The sequence below is a fragment of the Schistocerca serialis genome, chromosome 4, assembly GCF_023864345.2.
Source record: "Schistocerca serialis cubense isolate TAMUIC-IGC-003099 chromosome 4, iqSchSeri2.2, whole genome shotgun sequence".
In the NCBI taxonomy this organism is placed as follows: domain Eukaryota; kingdom Metazoa; phylum Arthropoda; class Insecta; order Orthoptera; family Acrididae; genus Schistocerca; species Schistocerca serialis.
Genome location: NC_064641.1, coordinates 432811002 through 432827041, shown reverse-complemented (window position 1 = coordinate 432827041; position 16040 = coordinate 432811002). Strand labels below are relative to the sequence as shown.

Sequence of the window (16040 nt, the reverse complement as noted above, 5' to 3'; positions counted from 1 at the left end):
ATCGTACCGTCCATAATGACAAAATCACCCACAGAATGCCACAAAAACATTCTCCAGGCCATAACGGTCCCCCGACCAACCTTAACCCTTCTGAAGATAAATTCAGTGTGTTTGCCTTCGACGTTTCACGCCGTACATGCCACAGCTATCGGTCCGATAGAGCATAAAACGTGATGCAAATGAGAAAGTCACCTGTCCGCACTTATTGGACGCTCAGTTGCTGTACTGGCATGCAAAGTCCAGCCTTTATCGCCGATTAACAGCAGTCAGCACGAGTGCATGAACCGGCGCTTGCTCAGCAACGTTCGCTGAACGGTCGTTGAGGAGGCACTCTTGGTAGCTGCTTGTTTCATATTGGCGATCAACAGTTGCACGCCTATTCGTTCGTACACATGTCCGCAGCTGTCTTTCTCCACTGTCATTTATGGTCCGTGGTGCTTAACAGTTGCCTCGTCGCCGGTTTTGGATAGCGCTGTTTTGCCATGCACACGAATGGATTACAGAGTCAGCCGCTTCTGAAATGATTCAGTGGTTCGCCCTACAACCAGTAATCATGCTCTTTGGGACATCAGAAAAATTGCACCGTTTCCACGTAGCGACAACGACTGCCATGCTTCCCGCGTGTGCCCGACAAGCCCTCACTTGCTAGTGCTGCTACTTGCCTTCTGTGAGTGTTTATTCCACGTTTAAGTCGAACATAGGCGATGGTCATAGCGGACAGTATAGCGTATGTTGATTTCATCGCCCGTGAGAAACATTAGGGTTTAGCACCCAGTGACAACGACGTAGAGCCCAAGCGCGAGTTGGGGAAAGATGAGAAAGGAAATCAGCAGTACTCTTTGCAAAACATCCATACCGCCATTTCCCTTGAGAGGTTTGAGACAATCAAGAAATATATAGATCTGTTTGTCTGGGCAGGTACTTAAACCGAACAGGAGATAAAAGTCTTAACCGCTTCGTCACCTCTCTAATAGCAATCTAATTTCATTTCCCGGTAGTAAGACTCCTTAATCAGAGCACAGTAATCTGTTACATCTTCTGTGGCAACACACGGCAATTAAAGCAATCTTATCGGACACTTTGCCGATGTCCTTGGGTTACAAACCGACTTGTATTGATTCAATTCGGCGAGTAGCCTACTGTGATTGTATTGCTTTGCTTGGAACCTGCGCTACAGCCACCGCGATGCAGTTTGATTGGTCACTAATCATAGCGTTGTTGCTGCTCGCTTTCGCCACAGTCATCCAGGTAATGGTTTTCTCTTACCCATATTCATTGTAGGTCATTGTGAAAAAAATCGAAGATCAAGAGCGAAATACGGCCTTGATCATTTTCAAATCTCGAGTGGTACCTCCCTAATTTTAAATATCTTTTTATTATGTAATGAAAAGTCTGCCGTATTTAATGATATGTGTTTGTTTCACTTGGTCAATATTAAGAGCCAACTTATAATATGTTCAGTTCCTACAAGTATTTTTTCTGATAAATGAGCATCTCATTTACTTCAGACAAATCTATCAATAACCAGAAGGTTTGTTTGAACGACATTTTCAAATTAATAAATTATTTCTTGAAGAGAAGAGAAAATGTCACAATAAACCTCTGGACAGCCTTTGAATCAACCATGGCTCTTTGTATTGGTAAACTGGCACTTATTTGTACTGTGACCTCTAGAAGGTATTCCATGATGTTTATGTTACTGAAGAGACTATTTTAATATATCACAATGAGTTGCAACTAAAGACCTTTTGTGACCGAATTATTACCGTATAAAACTTTAACAGATAAACTATAATAAAGGAATTGAAAATTGGCGGATTGATTATTTAATCAAAGCAGAGATTAAGTTTATTCTCTGCTCCTCGCTCCCTATAAGACACAAGTAGAAAGTACAAGGGCGTGCTGAAGAGTAATGCTTTTTAAGTTTCACTCTAAAAACTCTTCGAACATTTTTAATAAAATAAACGTCATTAATAGTCAACATCTTTATTCTTCATGTCTACATTTCTTTTTTGGTCATCAGTCTTCCGACTGGTTTGATGTGCCCCGCCATGAATTCCTCTCCTACGAAAACCTCTTCATCTCAGATTAGCACTTGCAACCTACGTCCTCAATTATTTGCTGGATGTATTGCAATCTCTATCTTCCTCTACAGTTTTTGCCCTCTACAGCCCCCGCTAATACCGTGGAAGTCAATCCCTCATGTCTTAACAGATGTCCTATCATCCTGTCCCTTTTCCTTATCAGTGTTTTCTTCATATTCCTTTACTCTCCGATTCTATGCAGAAACGTCTCATTCCTTACTTCATCAGCCCACCTAGTTTCCAACATTCGTCTGTAGCATCACACCTCAAATGCTTCAGTTCTGTTACTGTTTTCCCATAGTCCATGTTTCACTACCATACAACGCTGTACTCCAGACGTACATTCTAAGAAATTCCTTCCTCTAATTATGCCCTATGTTGGATGCTACTAGACTTCTTTTGGCCAGGAATGCCCTTTTGGCCATTGCTAGTCGGCTTTTGATGTGCTCCTTGCTCCGTCCGTGATTGGTTATTTTACTGCCTACGTGACCAACAATCCTGATGTTAAGTTTCTCGCTGTTCTTATTTCTTCTACTTACCACTACCTTCGTCTTTCTTCGGTTTACTCTCAATCCATATTCTGAACTCATTAGATTGTTTATTTCATTCAGTAGATCATGTGAATTATTATGGGTGGAGGTTATACTCAACAACCGAGCTAGGTTAATAATTGGCTCCTTTTACCGACCTCCTGACTCAGCAGCATTAGTGGCAAAACAACTGAGAGAAAATCTGGACTACATTTCACATAAATTTCCTCAGCATGTTATAGTCCTAGGTGGAGATTTCAATTTACCAGATAAAGACTGGGACACTCAGATGTTTAGGACGGGTGGTAGGGACAGAGCATCGAGTGACACTATACTGAGTGCACTATCCGAGATTTACTTCGAGCAATTACACAGAGAACCGACTCGTGGAGATAACATCTTGGACCTACTGATAACTACCAGACCCGAAATTTTCGACTCTGTAAGCGCAGAACAGGGAATCAGTGATCATAAGGTCGTTGCAGCATCCCTGAATATGGAAGTAAATAGGAATATAAAAAAAAGGGAGGAAGGTTTATCTGTTTATCAAGAGTAATAGGAGACAGATTTCAGACTACCTAACAGACAAAAACGAAAATTTCTGTTCCGACACTGTAAATGTTGAGTGTTTATGGAAAAAGTTCAAAGCAATCGTAAAATGCGTTTCAGATAGATAAGTGCCGAGTAAAACTGTGAGGGACGGGCAAAACGCACCGTGGTTCAACATCAAAGTTAGGAAACTACTGCGAAAGCAAAGAGCACTTCACTGGCAATATAAACGCAGCCAAAACCTCTCAGACAAACAGAAGCTAAACGATGTCAAAGTTAGCGTAAGGAGGGCTATGCGTGAAGCGTTCAGTGAATTCGAAAGTAAAATACTATGTACCGACTTAACAGAAAATCCTAGGAAGTTCTGGTCTTACGTTACATCAGTAAGTGGATCGAAACAGCATATCCAGACACTCTGGGACGATAATGGCTTTGAAACAGAGGCGACACGCGTAAAGCTGAAATACTAAACACCTTTTTCCAAAGCTGTTTCACAGAGGAAGACCGGACGGCAATTCCTTCTCTAAATCCTCGTACGAACTAAAAAATGGCTGATGGCTGACATCGAAATAAGTGTCCAAGGAATAGAAAAGCAACTGAAACCACTCAACAGAGGAAAGTCCACTGGACCTAATGGGATACCAATTCGATTCTACACAGAGTACGCGAAAGCACTTGCCCACCTTCTAACAGCCGTGTACCGCAAGTCCCTAGAGGAACGGAAGGTTCCAAATGATTGGAAAAGGGCACAGGTAGTTCCAGTTTTCAAGAAAGGTCGTCGAGCAGCTGCGCAAAACCATAGACCTATATCTCTGACATCGATCTGTTGTAGAATTTTAGAACGTGTTTTCTGCACGCGTATCATGTCGTTTCTGGAAACCCAGAACCTACTCTGTAGGAATCAACATGGATTCCGGAAACAGCGATCGTGTGAGACCCAACTCGCTTTATTTGTTCATGAGACCCAGAAAATATTATATTCAGGCTCCCAGGTAGATGCCATTTTCCTTGACTTTCGGAAGGCGTTCGGTACAGTTTCCGCACTGTCGCCTGGTAAACAAAGTAAGAGCATACGGAATATCAGACCAGCTGTGTGGCTGGATTGAGGACTTTTTAGCAAACATAACACAGCATGTTTTTCTTAATGAAGAGATGTCTACAGATGTTAAATTAACCTCTGGCGTGCCACAGAAGAGTGTTATGGGACCATTGCTTTTCACAATATATATAAATGACCTAGTAGATAGTGTCGGAAGTTCCATGCGGCTTTTAGCGGGTGATGATATAGTATACAGAGAAAAATGCAGCGAAATGCAGGAAGATCTGCAGCCGATACGCACTTGGTGCAATGAGTGGCAACTGACCCTTAACATAGACAAATTTAATGTATTGTGAATACATAGAAAGAAGAATCTTTTATTGTATGATTATATGATAGCGGAAGAAACACTGGTACCAGTTACTTCTGTAAAATATCTGGGATTATGCGTACGGAACGATTTGAAGTGGAATGGGAATGATCATATAAAATCAACCGTTGGTAAGGTGGATACAAGGTTGAGATTCATTGGGAGAGTCCTTAGAAAATGTAGTCCATCAACAAAGGAGGTGGCTTGCAAAACAATGGTTCGACCTATACTTGAGTATTGCTCATCAGTGTGAGATCCGTACCAGGTCGGGTTGACAAGAGATAGAGAACATCCAAGGAAGAGCGGCGCGTTTTGTCATAGGGTCATTTGGTAAGCGTGATAACGTTACGGAGATGTTTGGCAAACTCAAGTGGCAGACTCTGCAAGAGAGGCGCTCTGCATCGCGGTGTAGCTTGCTGTCCAGGTTTCGAGAGTGTGCGTTGCTGGATGAGGTATCGAATATATTGCTTCCCCCTACTTATACCTCTCGAGGAGATCACGAATGTAAAATTAGAGAGATTCGAGCGCGCACGGATGCTTTCCGACAGTCGTTCTTCCCGCGAACCATACGCGACTGGAACAGGAAAGGGAGGTAATGACAGTGGCACGTTAAGTGCCCTCCGCCACACACCGTTGGGTGGCTTGCGGAGTATAAATGTAGATGTAGATGTAGAATGCGTGAATGTGGGTCCCTGGACCTCTTCTTCCCGGCTGTTGGCACCTGCTGATACAACTTACGTTTTAAATACACATAGAGAAATCCAGTGGCTTCAAATCCGGCGACACAGAGGTCCATTCAATGCAGCCACCTCTGCTGATACACCGACCAGAGTAAACAGGCTCTAATATATCCCGTACTTCAATCGCGTAACGCGCTAGGCAGCCGTCATGCTGAAACCACGTAGTTCTCGAATGTCCACAGCAACATCCTGCGGTAGTAATGGTAGTTCCTGTTCCAAAAACTTTCAATATTTGCTTCAATTTAACGTGTCGCCGATAAAATACCAATTAGTTTGTTACTCATGATGCCTAACTATACGTCAACCGACAAAGCACGCTAACGATCAAGTTGCGCCGGCCTGTGTGGCCGTGCGGTTCTAGACGCTTCAGTCTGGAACCGAGTGACCGCTACGGTCGCAGGTTCCGATCCTGCCTCGGGCATGAATGTGCGTGATGTCGTTAGGTTAGTTCGGTTTAAGTAGTTCTAAGTTCTAGGGGACTGATGACCACAGATGTTAATTCCATAGTTCTCAGAGCCATTTGAACCATTTAATCAAGTTGCCGTAACCAGTGAGGATTGTCTATACTTGAGAAATGCGTATTATACCGGTTAACACTAGCATGTTTTGTGAATGTTGACTCATCCGAAAATAGTACCTCGTTTGTATTTTTTGACGTGCCCATTCAGGAAACACTACCAGATTATGGAAGACGGCGGCATGAAGTTCTAGATGTTGTGATACATGGTATGGATGATACTTATGGCAATGCAGTATTGTAACAGTACCATTACCTATGGGGATACCAGAATTGCGGTGTAAATGCCCGGCGCTTATCCGTGGGTTGCGGTGAACTATCTTTAGTAGAGCCATTTCATTAACTTCTCCTCTAACACTATTGCTTTTGGCGGTCCGTACGCTGCCATCATACATAAAGGCGTTCACAACCTCGTAAAAGAACGAACACGAGTGAGATTTCTTTGCAAAACACTCGACATACAAGACAACAACAGCCACAACATTTCTCCTACGCCGGCCGCTGTGGCCGAGCTGATTTAGACGCTTCAGTACGGAAATGCGCTGCTGCTACGGTCGTAGGTTCGAATCCTGACTCGGGCATGGATGTGTGTGATGTCCTTAGGTTAGTTTAGGTTTAAGCTGTCCTAGGTCTAGGGGACTGATGACCTCAGCTGTTAAGTCCCATAGTGCTTAGAGCCATTTGAACCATTTGAATTTCTCCTACATTGTACTTTTTTTATTCTCTGGTTGCAACATTCATCGTCTACTTGCCTTCTGCAAATCATAGCTAGGTGTGCTGTCAATAAGCACTGCGCAACTACGGTATTTTTAGAGACGCTACCTCTTCTACGCCTACATCTACATCTACATCCATACTCCGCAAGCCACCTGACGGTGTGTGGCAAAGGGTACTTTCAATACCTCTATTGGTTCTCTCTTCTATTCTAGTCTCGTATTGTTCATGGAAAGAAAGACTGTCGGTATGCCTCTTTGTGGGCTCTAATCTCTCTGATTTTATCCTCATGGTCTCTTCGCGAGATATACGTAGGAGGGAGCAGTATACTGCTTGACTTCTCGGTGAAGATATGTTCTCGAAACTTCAACAAAAGCCCGTATCTAGCTACTGAGCGTCTCTCCTGCACGATACATGAACTCCAGTCGCAGTGGTTCAAATGGCTCTGAGCACTATGGGACTTAACATCTATGGTCATCAGTCCCCTAGAACGTAGAACTACTTAAACCGAACTAACCTAAGGACATCACACAACACCCAGTCATCACGAGGCAGAAAAAATCCCTGACCGCGCCGGGAATCGAACCCGGGAACCCGGGCGTGGGAAGCGAGAACGCTACCGCACGACCAGTCGCAGTGCACTGCGTGTCATGATCGTCGTAGTTCGCTACACGGCCGCGGTGGCGCTTGCAGCGATCCTCTGTTCTATGTGGAGGAGGAATACAACGTTGCGACTGGGGTTTCGAATTACAAGTTATGGAATACTGGCCCGTTCCTATCCTCGCATGGTGGAGGTGAGGTCCCATGTGCCATTGGATATTCAAGGGCCTCGAGTAGCATGTCGGAAATTACGATTGTGTACCCGTTTCTATTCCTCCGGTTACAGCGACTTCTGTTGCGAACTGAAGAAAATGCTTCAGACATAACGTATTGCAAATCTTGCCGTAGATCGTAATCTGCAATAAAAACGGCGGTTTCCATTGAAGATTTCAAATTTGCTCCCCACCACCCATGCACAGGGTGCAATGGTGTGTTAAGTGTGTATCGTTGGATGGCCACCTCCGAGACAGATAAATTGGAATCATAACTGTTTTCGATCCGATGTGTAGTTTTCGAGATATTTCAATGTCCTCATTTAAAAGTAGCACCTGGTATAAACTTAATGGTATTGAGATCTATTATACAAGCAACGTTAGAATCACATAAGCATCGACATCAACTACCGACCTGAATGATTTACTAAATGCAGGATGGTTTATAGATCGATAGTAAGTGACCACTTTAGTGCATGTATCCCAATCAAAATGTTTATGAGGTTCTTTGTTGATTAGGAATGATAAACAGGAACTGTTTTTGGTTCGAAGGTTTATGGATAATATACATTAATAACGTGATTCTTGAGTTTCTCCCGGCGTATTTGATAGTCAAAATATCCACGGGTGTGCTGCCGGTCTATAGTGTCCAACGGGCGCAATATTTCGGCGATCATACATGTCGCCATCATCAGGTGAACTGACGGACTGAGCTCCTGTGAACGTGCCGGCACGGAGATCCGTACGCTATGGCTGCTCAGAGGGAACTGGGTTCGGTCGCGGCGGCGGCCGATTTAAATACCCTCCGCCCGCGGTGCGCTCCCTCCGCCGTCCGCGCCCCGCGCCACGGCCGCGTGGTTGAACAGATTGCGACGGCGTCTGAGATGACGTCGGAGTGATGGCGTGAAGGAAAACGAAAATATTTTGCTGGGTGAATTAGAGTGTAAGTGTCTCACATATTTGTATTAGATGAAGAGCATTTGATACTTTTACGTGTGTTGTATGCAGGTGCTCAGTTACCAGTAACCTTCCGTTCATAGGAACTTTACAAGCGTGAAAAAGTGAATCTGACAACGTAAACTAAGCAATTCTATGGTGTACATAAATTCTGAGCTTTTTCCCGTAGGTAACTAATAGCTTGACTCGAGCAATAACAATGTCAGTCTATTTTATGGCATGTACCCAAAGTTCTGCTCTTCTTAGTATGAAGGCGATGAATTTGGGTCAAATGGCTCTGAGCACTATGGGACTCAACTGCTGTGGTCATAAGTCCCCTAGAACTTAGAACTAATTAAACCTAACTAACCTAAGGACATCACACACATCCATGCCCGAGGCAGGATTCGAACCTGCGACCGTAGCAGCCCCGCGGTTCCCGACTGCGCGCCTAGAACCACTAGACCACCGCGGCCGGCCGCGATGAATTTGGATGCATGCTCAGTCCACAGAAGTTTAAAGAATTATAGTCCATAGCGATGATAGACCGTTCAGTAGAAAAGAGGCAGTGAAAACTGGAACTGCAATTACAGATATTTAAACTGAATTATCAAAAAACGTCTCTCCACGCACCGCAGCATATGCATTGTAACTGCTTGACTGTCTCATAAACAACTCATATCTCAGACGAATCGTTCAGTGTATAGTACAAATGTAGAGGTATTGCGCACGCGTACGCATTTTTACGAGAGTGCCTCTGAGTTGAAACACCATATTGGATGCGCAGCAATTTCAAAATAAGTTTGGCCACTTTGTGTTTAAGGATGTTGCGTTCGTTGCATTATCTAACAATGGATGAGCTATGCTATTTCATGTCATGCTATTTAACAATCGTTGTTTCACCCATACCGTTTAGTGTAGTACAATTTGCTAGGAGCCAATGAGCCACTGTATGATTGACTCAATTTTGCCATGGGAAGGACTGGGATACTGAGCGAACTTCTCTTGAAAATAATATGACATCGCGCCGAAACTATCATCACACAGTCGAAAGGCCGTGAAAATGTTTTGTACGTGGGTGAAATCTTTAAAAGCGCATAAATCCGAAATCTCAAAGGGTAAAACTGTTCATCAACTGAAGACCCATTCAGCCGGCCGGCGTGGCCGAGCGGTTCTAGACGCTACAGTCTGGAACCGCGCGACCGCTACGGTCGTAGGTTAGAATCCTGCCTCGGGCATGGATGTGTGTGATATCCTTAGGTAAGTTAGGTTTAAGTAGTTCTAATTTCTAGGGGACTGATGACCTCAGATGTTATGTCCTATAGTGCTCAGAGGCATTTGAACCATTTTTTGAAGACCGAGTCAAATGTTTGTGTGTTTCAAATAATCGACAAATACTTTTACATTGGATTACGAATAAATGATATCGTATTTTAAGACTGAGCATTTACTTATTCAGCTCCCCTACACCTATTTTTACGCGGAGACAGTACTCGTCCTGCTGTGTAGATCTGCTCCATGAGCCATCATGGCCACCACAACCAATGCACAGGCACCATGTCAGGATCAGGAAAAGGCATGCTTCATATGTGGTGCATCAGACATTAAAAAGTGATGCATGACACGTGCTAGCAGCTTTCCATCGCCATACTAGTGGCTCCACATAAAAAGCATGATGTATTGGCGTAATATAACATATGATGATTATGCATTGCTTTCTCAATTCCGTTCACATGCTCAACCAAGTCAGGGTGGTGAGATACTGTATGATTTCAACAAGACATCTGTTTGGTGCAAATACTACCAAATGACTGTAAGTAGTGAATAGTGTGAGATCATCCGCATTAGTACTAAACGGAATCGGTTAAATTTCGCTTACAAATAACGCAAATATATAGGCTTTCAGTTCAACTAAATACCTACAATATATCTATTATCAACAACTTAAATTGGAAACGAGCTCATAGATAATGTTGTGGGGAAGGCGAATAAAAGACTGTGTTATATTGCCAGAATACCTGGAAGATGCAATGGATCTACTAAAGAAACTGCCTACTCAACGCTTGCCCTCCCCGGCTAGAGCAGTGTTGTCTTTTATGGGATACTTACCAGAGGCCGCCAAAAACGTTCAAAAAAAGGACACTAGTCTTGTATTATTACGAGAGAGTATTATGGATATGGGGTGAGGGCTGGGATGGCAATCGTTAAAACTTGGGGGTTTTTCGTCGTGGAGAGAATTTTTTACGAAGTTTCAGTCATCAGCTTTATCCCCCGAAAACGAAATTATTTTGTTGACACCCATGTAGAAAGGGCGAAATCAGAGCTTAAAAGGATATATTTAAGTGTTCGTTTTTCCCGCGCGGTGTTTGAGAATAGAACGGTAGACAAAGAGTCTGAAGGTTGTTCGATGAACCCTCTGCAAGCCACTGAAGTATGAATTATAGAGTATTCATGTTTATGTAGATGTAACTGTAGAATTTATTAATTCCTATTCTATAGAAGGTGAGTGCTGACACGTGTGAATATTATCAAACCAGCAGTTTAATAAATAATGGTTGCAAAATATTGACACGAATAATTTATAAATGAATGGAAAAGTCGGTGGATTCTGACCACAGGAAAGGCCAGTTTGGGTTCCGGAGAAATACTGGAGCACGCGAAGCAATACTGATACTAGCAACTAGCTTAAAAGGTAGGTTAAAGAAAGGAAAACCAATCTTTATAGCATTTGTACATTCAGGGAAAGCTTTTGACGCTGTTTTCTAGAATACTATTTTTTTATAATCTGAAGGTGCCAGGGATAAAGTACAGGGAGTGAACAGTTGTCCACAACGTATTCAGAAAGCTGGCTGCCGTTGTAAGAACCTAAGGGCGTGAAAGGCTGTAGGGGTTGAGGAGGGAAAGACTAGGAGTTTTATGCTCTTTTCTATGGTATTCAGTCTGTCCACTGATTAGGAAGTAAAAGAAGCTAAGGAGAAATTTAACCAAGGAATTAAAGTTCATGAGGAAGAAATAAAAACTTTACGGATTCCCGACGACATTGCAATTCTGTGAGGTATGGCAAAGGACTAGGAAGAGCAGTTGAACGGGTGGGAAAGTTTCTTGAAAAATATTAGTGGAACATAGTAGAGTTCAATCAGGAGACGATGTGGAAATTAGATTACGAAATGATACACAAAATAGAATTCTGCTATTTCGCTAGCAAAATAACTGACGATGGTTAAAGTCGAGAGATACAAAATACAGACAGGCAACAGCACAAAAAGAATTTCTGGAAACCAGAAATTTACTAGCGTCTAAAATCAATTTATATGTTACAAACACTTTTTTGTACGGAAATGAAACATGGGCGATAAGTAGTTCACACAAGAAGAAAACAGTATCTTCTGAAATGCGATGCTACAGAAGAGTACTCCAGTTTAGGTGTGTAGTACGAGTAACTAATGACGCGGTAATGAATCGAATTGGGGTTAGAAAGAAAAGTATGGTACAACTCGACTAAAAGAAGGGGTGAGAGGATAGGACATATCCAGAGGCATCAAGGAATTAACAGTTTGGTAATCGAAGTAAGTGTGAGGGATAAAATTGTAGAGGAATACAAGGTTTGAATACAGTAATCAGATGGATGTAGGTTTCGTTGATTATGCAGAGATGAAGAGGTTTGCTCAGGATAGATTAGCGTACAGAGTTACATCAAACCTTTCTTTAGATTGAAGAACACAATAAGAACAAGTTCTGACGATTTATTAAAGTACAAAACACGTGCTACATTCTGTAACTGTAGTCAAATCCAGAGCCGCCGTTCTGTGTGCACTTGCTATTTGTCAGTTTCCATTACACGCTCCGCGTTTCTTCAGACTGACATTGGGCACCTCCATGATTGTAAAAGGTTTTCCTTCCGCGTACGCAGTTCCAACGTCTTCCACAAGGGGTTGCTGATGTGTGTTGGGCGTATCTGTTCGGTCTAAACGACTCCAATGACTGTTAGTGCACACTAAGGACCGTGTGAAAATATATACTGTTTGTTAACTATCTTCATCGTTCGCGAAACAATTTGCCACACAACCAATCTGAACATAATTTTGAAGCAACAAGTTTCAAAATGCTCTTATGTCAGTTTCATCTCCAACGTAAATCTGAAGAACAGTTGCATTCTTCCTAACAAATAATTCTGTGGCCACATTTTTGAGTACACTAAATCACGTAAGGTTATGTTCGCCAACAAAAATTGAACCTATTTCAGGCGGAGGACGTGCTGGTGACTGTGCAGCAGGGCACTCTAAGAGGGACCACGGCCACGAGCCTCTACAACACGTCCTACACGGCCTTCCTGGGCATCCCGTATGCTCAGCCTCCAATTGGAGAGCTGCGGTTCCAGGTGAGTACCCACTGTGTGAACGACACCGTAACTTTTATTCCACAAAGTAACAAATTATGTCTACCGAAGATGTCTTTCCTAGGTTGCAGTAGAACAAATAGTGAACCCTCTTTGAGATTAAAGAGTCGGTATTGGTCTTTGATGCAGCTATTTCCGTTTCAAGAACATCACCCATCATCTGACGCATCTAAGTACGCCGCACCTTTCGGTTGACGTTCACACCTCTCTCAGGCATATTCTGAAACGACTCTCACGTGATTTTACCACGTCGGTCCGAGACGTACACTGTGTGGAAAAAAAGGTGAACACTCAGAAGGGGAGGAGGAACGACATGAACCTTCACTGTTTTAAAGAAGTCCAATTATCAAACAACCTCGTAATATGAGCCCAGTTAGCAGATTGGTGTTGCAGCCGATGTAACCTGGATGCACACACCGAATCGGATGGGAAGAGTGTCTTAAAGCTGTTGCGCCCACTCCTGAGGCAAGCCGCTCCGCAACTGTTGTAATAGTCCTTGATAACCTGGGTACTGGGTCTAGGACGGAGTTGTTGTCTGAGCTCGACCCACACATTTTCCGTTGCGGACAGATCTGGGGGCCTCGCTGGCCTCAGGAGCACCACAACATGACGCAGACAGTTCATAGCGGCCCGTAGCATGTCTGGGCACGTACTGTACTGACAAAAAATTGTACCAATATTCTGTCGCATGAAAGAAAAAACACGAATACGCACGATGTCCATGAGCCACCATAGTGCCGTCAGTGTTCACTCAATCATTAGCAGCCGCGAACTAAAGCCATTCCCTATGGCTCCCCGTATCCTGATGCCAGCAGTAACGCCACTGTTCCCCTCTAAGACGCTAGAAGATGATGATCTCTCACCTGACCGCCACCGTACTCGCTGATGATGGTTATTTGGGGTAGTGCAGAACCGTGATTCGCTGCTGCAGGAAACGTGACACCATTATTCAGCAGTTCATGCTTCCATGTCATGCTACCACTCCGAACAGTACCGTTGGTATTGTGCTGTTGACGGTAGCCTAAGCTTTGGGCAGTAAGTCCCTAGACCGACTGCTGTCGGCCAAGGATGTGAGATGACACAAAAAGTTGCAGGATGTTCCTGGATGGCAGGCGCCGGTGTTATAGGGTTACGATGTGCTCGATGATCAGACGTGGCTGACCAGAATCTTGACAACGTGTTTGTCTCCTCTAACATTCCCATGCAGTCCAATGTCGCGCAACTGACACATCTGAATAGCCTACAAATTTTGATACACCTCGATTTACCAGCTGGCCAAATGGAGACGCCGGTTAAGCTTCTCTGAAACTCTTTTTGGTGTTGATAACGCTGTCTCAAACCACTATCCTTCACAGTGTTAATACCTGACGCTGTCCAGGTTCCTTATAAACGCCATCAGCCCTAATTGCAACACTGAACACGAATAAAACTGTTGCACTCTGTAGCCATTCTACCCGTCAAAGAGAATTGCAATGACAATAATTTATACACCAGGTACGTCAACAAAGTTATTTGGAAATCTAGCCACGTCATCTGGATGCTTCACCTTTTTGTTTGTCAGATTACAATGCTGCTGCAGGACTGGTCGAACGGATCACATTTCTTATTCCGCTAGGTCGGCTGTCGTATCCCGATACGCCATCATCCAGGCGAACGGCTGCTCGAATTATGGACTGCCATTACGATCACCTGACGATTGGGACGGTCCTATAGTATGGGGAGACATTCACTTGGGCTTTCATGGAACCTGGGGCAGTAATCAAAGGCAGAATGATATTTGTGGATTACGTGTAGATTACTGCAGACCATCTGCATCCATCATTAATGAAATCTTCTCTGACAGTGATGTCATCTTCTAGCCGAGCGGTCTAGGGCACTGCAGTCTTGGACTGTCCGGCTGGTCCCGGCGGAGTTTAGAGTCCTCCTTCGGGCATGGGTGTGTGTGTTTGTCCTTAGGATGATTTAAGTTAAGCAGTGTGTAAGCTTAGGGACTGATGACCTTAGTAGTTAAGCCCCATAAGATTTCACACACATTTGAACATTTTTTGATCTCAGAATCGTGTCACTGTAGTTTGAGGAACATAGTGAATCCATGTTGATGACAAGGCTACTAAATTCACCTGATCTGAACGTAATGGAAAACATCTGGGACGCTGTCTGGCGCCAGCTTCACACCTTCATACCACTGGCCACTAGTATACCGTAATTTCGTGACATGTGCGTTCACGTATCTGGTGCCACATACCTCGGGATTAATCACATCGATGCCACGCAGAGCCGGTACTGTATTGCGTTTCACACCTGGCCCAGCACGTTATTAAGCAGGTGGTCATTATGTTTTGGCTCGTCTAGTTCGTCATAGTGAACGCCAGAGGCAGTGTCTGGTATACGGATAGAGAAGGTCTCACTCTAGCCAGGAAGTGATGGTTCACCGTTCCTGTAAGACTAAATGGATTTTGGTCTAGGCATACTAACTTGATTTTATAAACGAGTAAATTCCCTAGGATGGCCGCTGATTTCTAGCACATGTTCACACCCAATTTTGCAATGCCTTGGTAGTAAGTTCTCTCCTGTAGAATACAATGAGCAACAGAAGCCGGAAGAGACAAATGAGAACCCCTCAGTTCAGTTACTGAGGCTCAATGGCTGTACGGGCAAAATTAATAAAAATACATATATGTTCTCGGAACCGTTCGGAGCTTGCGGAATCGAGACATCAGCTTGGTGTGGAGTAGACAAGTCGTGTCATTCTACGACAGAGGTGATGTTTCGGTGTGTGTCTCTAAAGATCCCGTAATTCTTCTTCACATTCACTGAGGATAGCAGTGTTATCAATGAATCTTAACATTGATATCCTTTGATCTTGAATTGTAATTCCACCATTGAACCTTTGTTTTGTTCCGGTCATTGCTTCTTCACCGTACAGATTGTACAGTAGAGGCGAAAGGTTACATCCCTGTCATCCCTATCTTATACCGCTTATAATCAGAAAACTTCGTTCCTGGTTTTCCACTCTTTTGTTCCCTCCTGACTCTTATTCATATTGTATATTATCTGTTTTTCTTTATAGCTCACCCCTAATTTTCTCAGAATTCCGAACGGCTTGCTCCATTTGACAGTGTCCAACGCTTTTCCTAGGCCGACTAATCCTATGAACATGTCTCGATTTCTCTTTAATCTCGCTTCCATTATTTACCGCTACGTCAGAAATGCGTGCCTGGTACCTTTGCCTTTCCTAATGCTAAACTGATAGTCACCTAACGCATCCTCAATTTTCTGTTTCGTTCTTCTGTATATTACTTCTCTCAGCAATTTGGATGCATGAGCTTTAAGCTGCTTGTGCGATAATTCTC

The 16040-nt window shown here is 43.6% G+C and overlaps 1 protein-coding gene across 1 annotated transcript in view; it reads left to right on the top strand.

Annotated features, from left to right (window-relative positions):
- The first annotated feature begins 1185 nt into the window (after window positions 1-1185).
- LOC126474516 (cholinesterase-like) overlaps window positions 1186-16040 on the top strand; it is an 83248-nt gene continuing 68393 nt past the window's right edge. Inside the window, exons 1-2 of the mRNA XM_050101986.1 lie at window positions 1186-1248; window positions 12535-12669. Coding sequence (XP_049957943.1) covers window positions 1186-1248; window positions 12535-12669 — 198 coding nt within the window. The remainder of the gene's footprint in view (window positions 1249-12534; window positions 12670-16040) is intronic.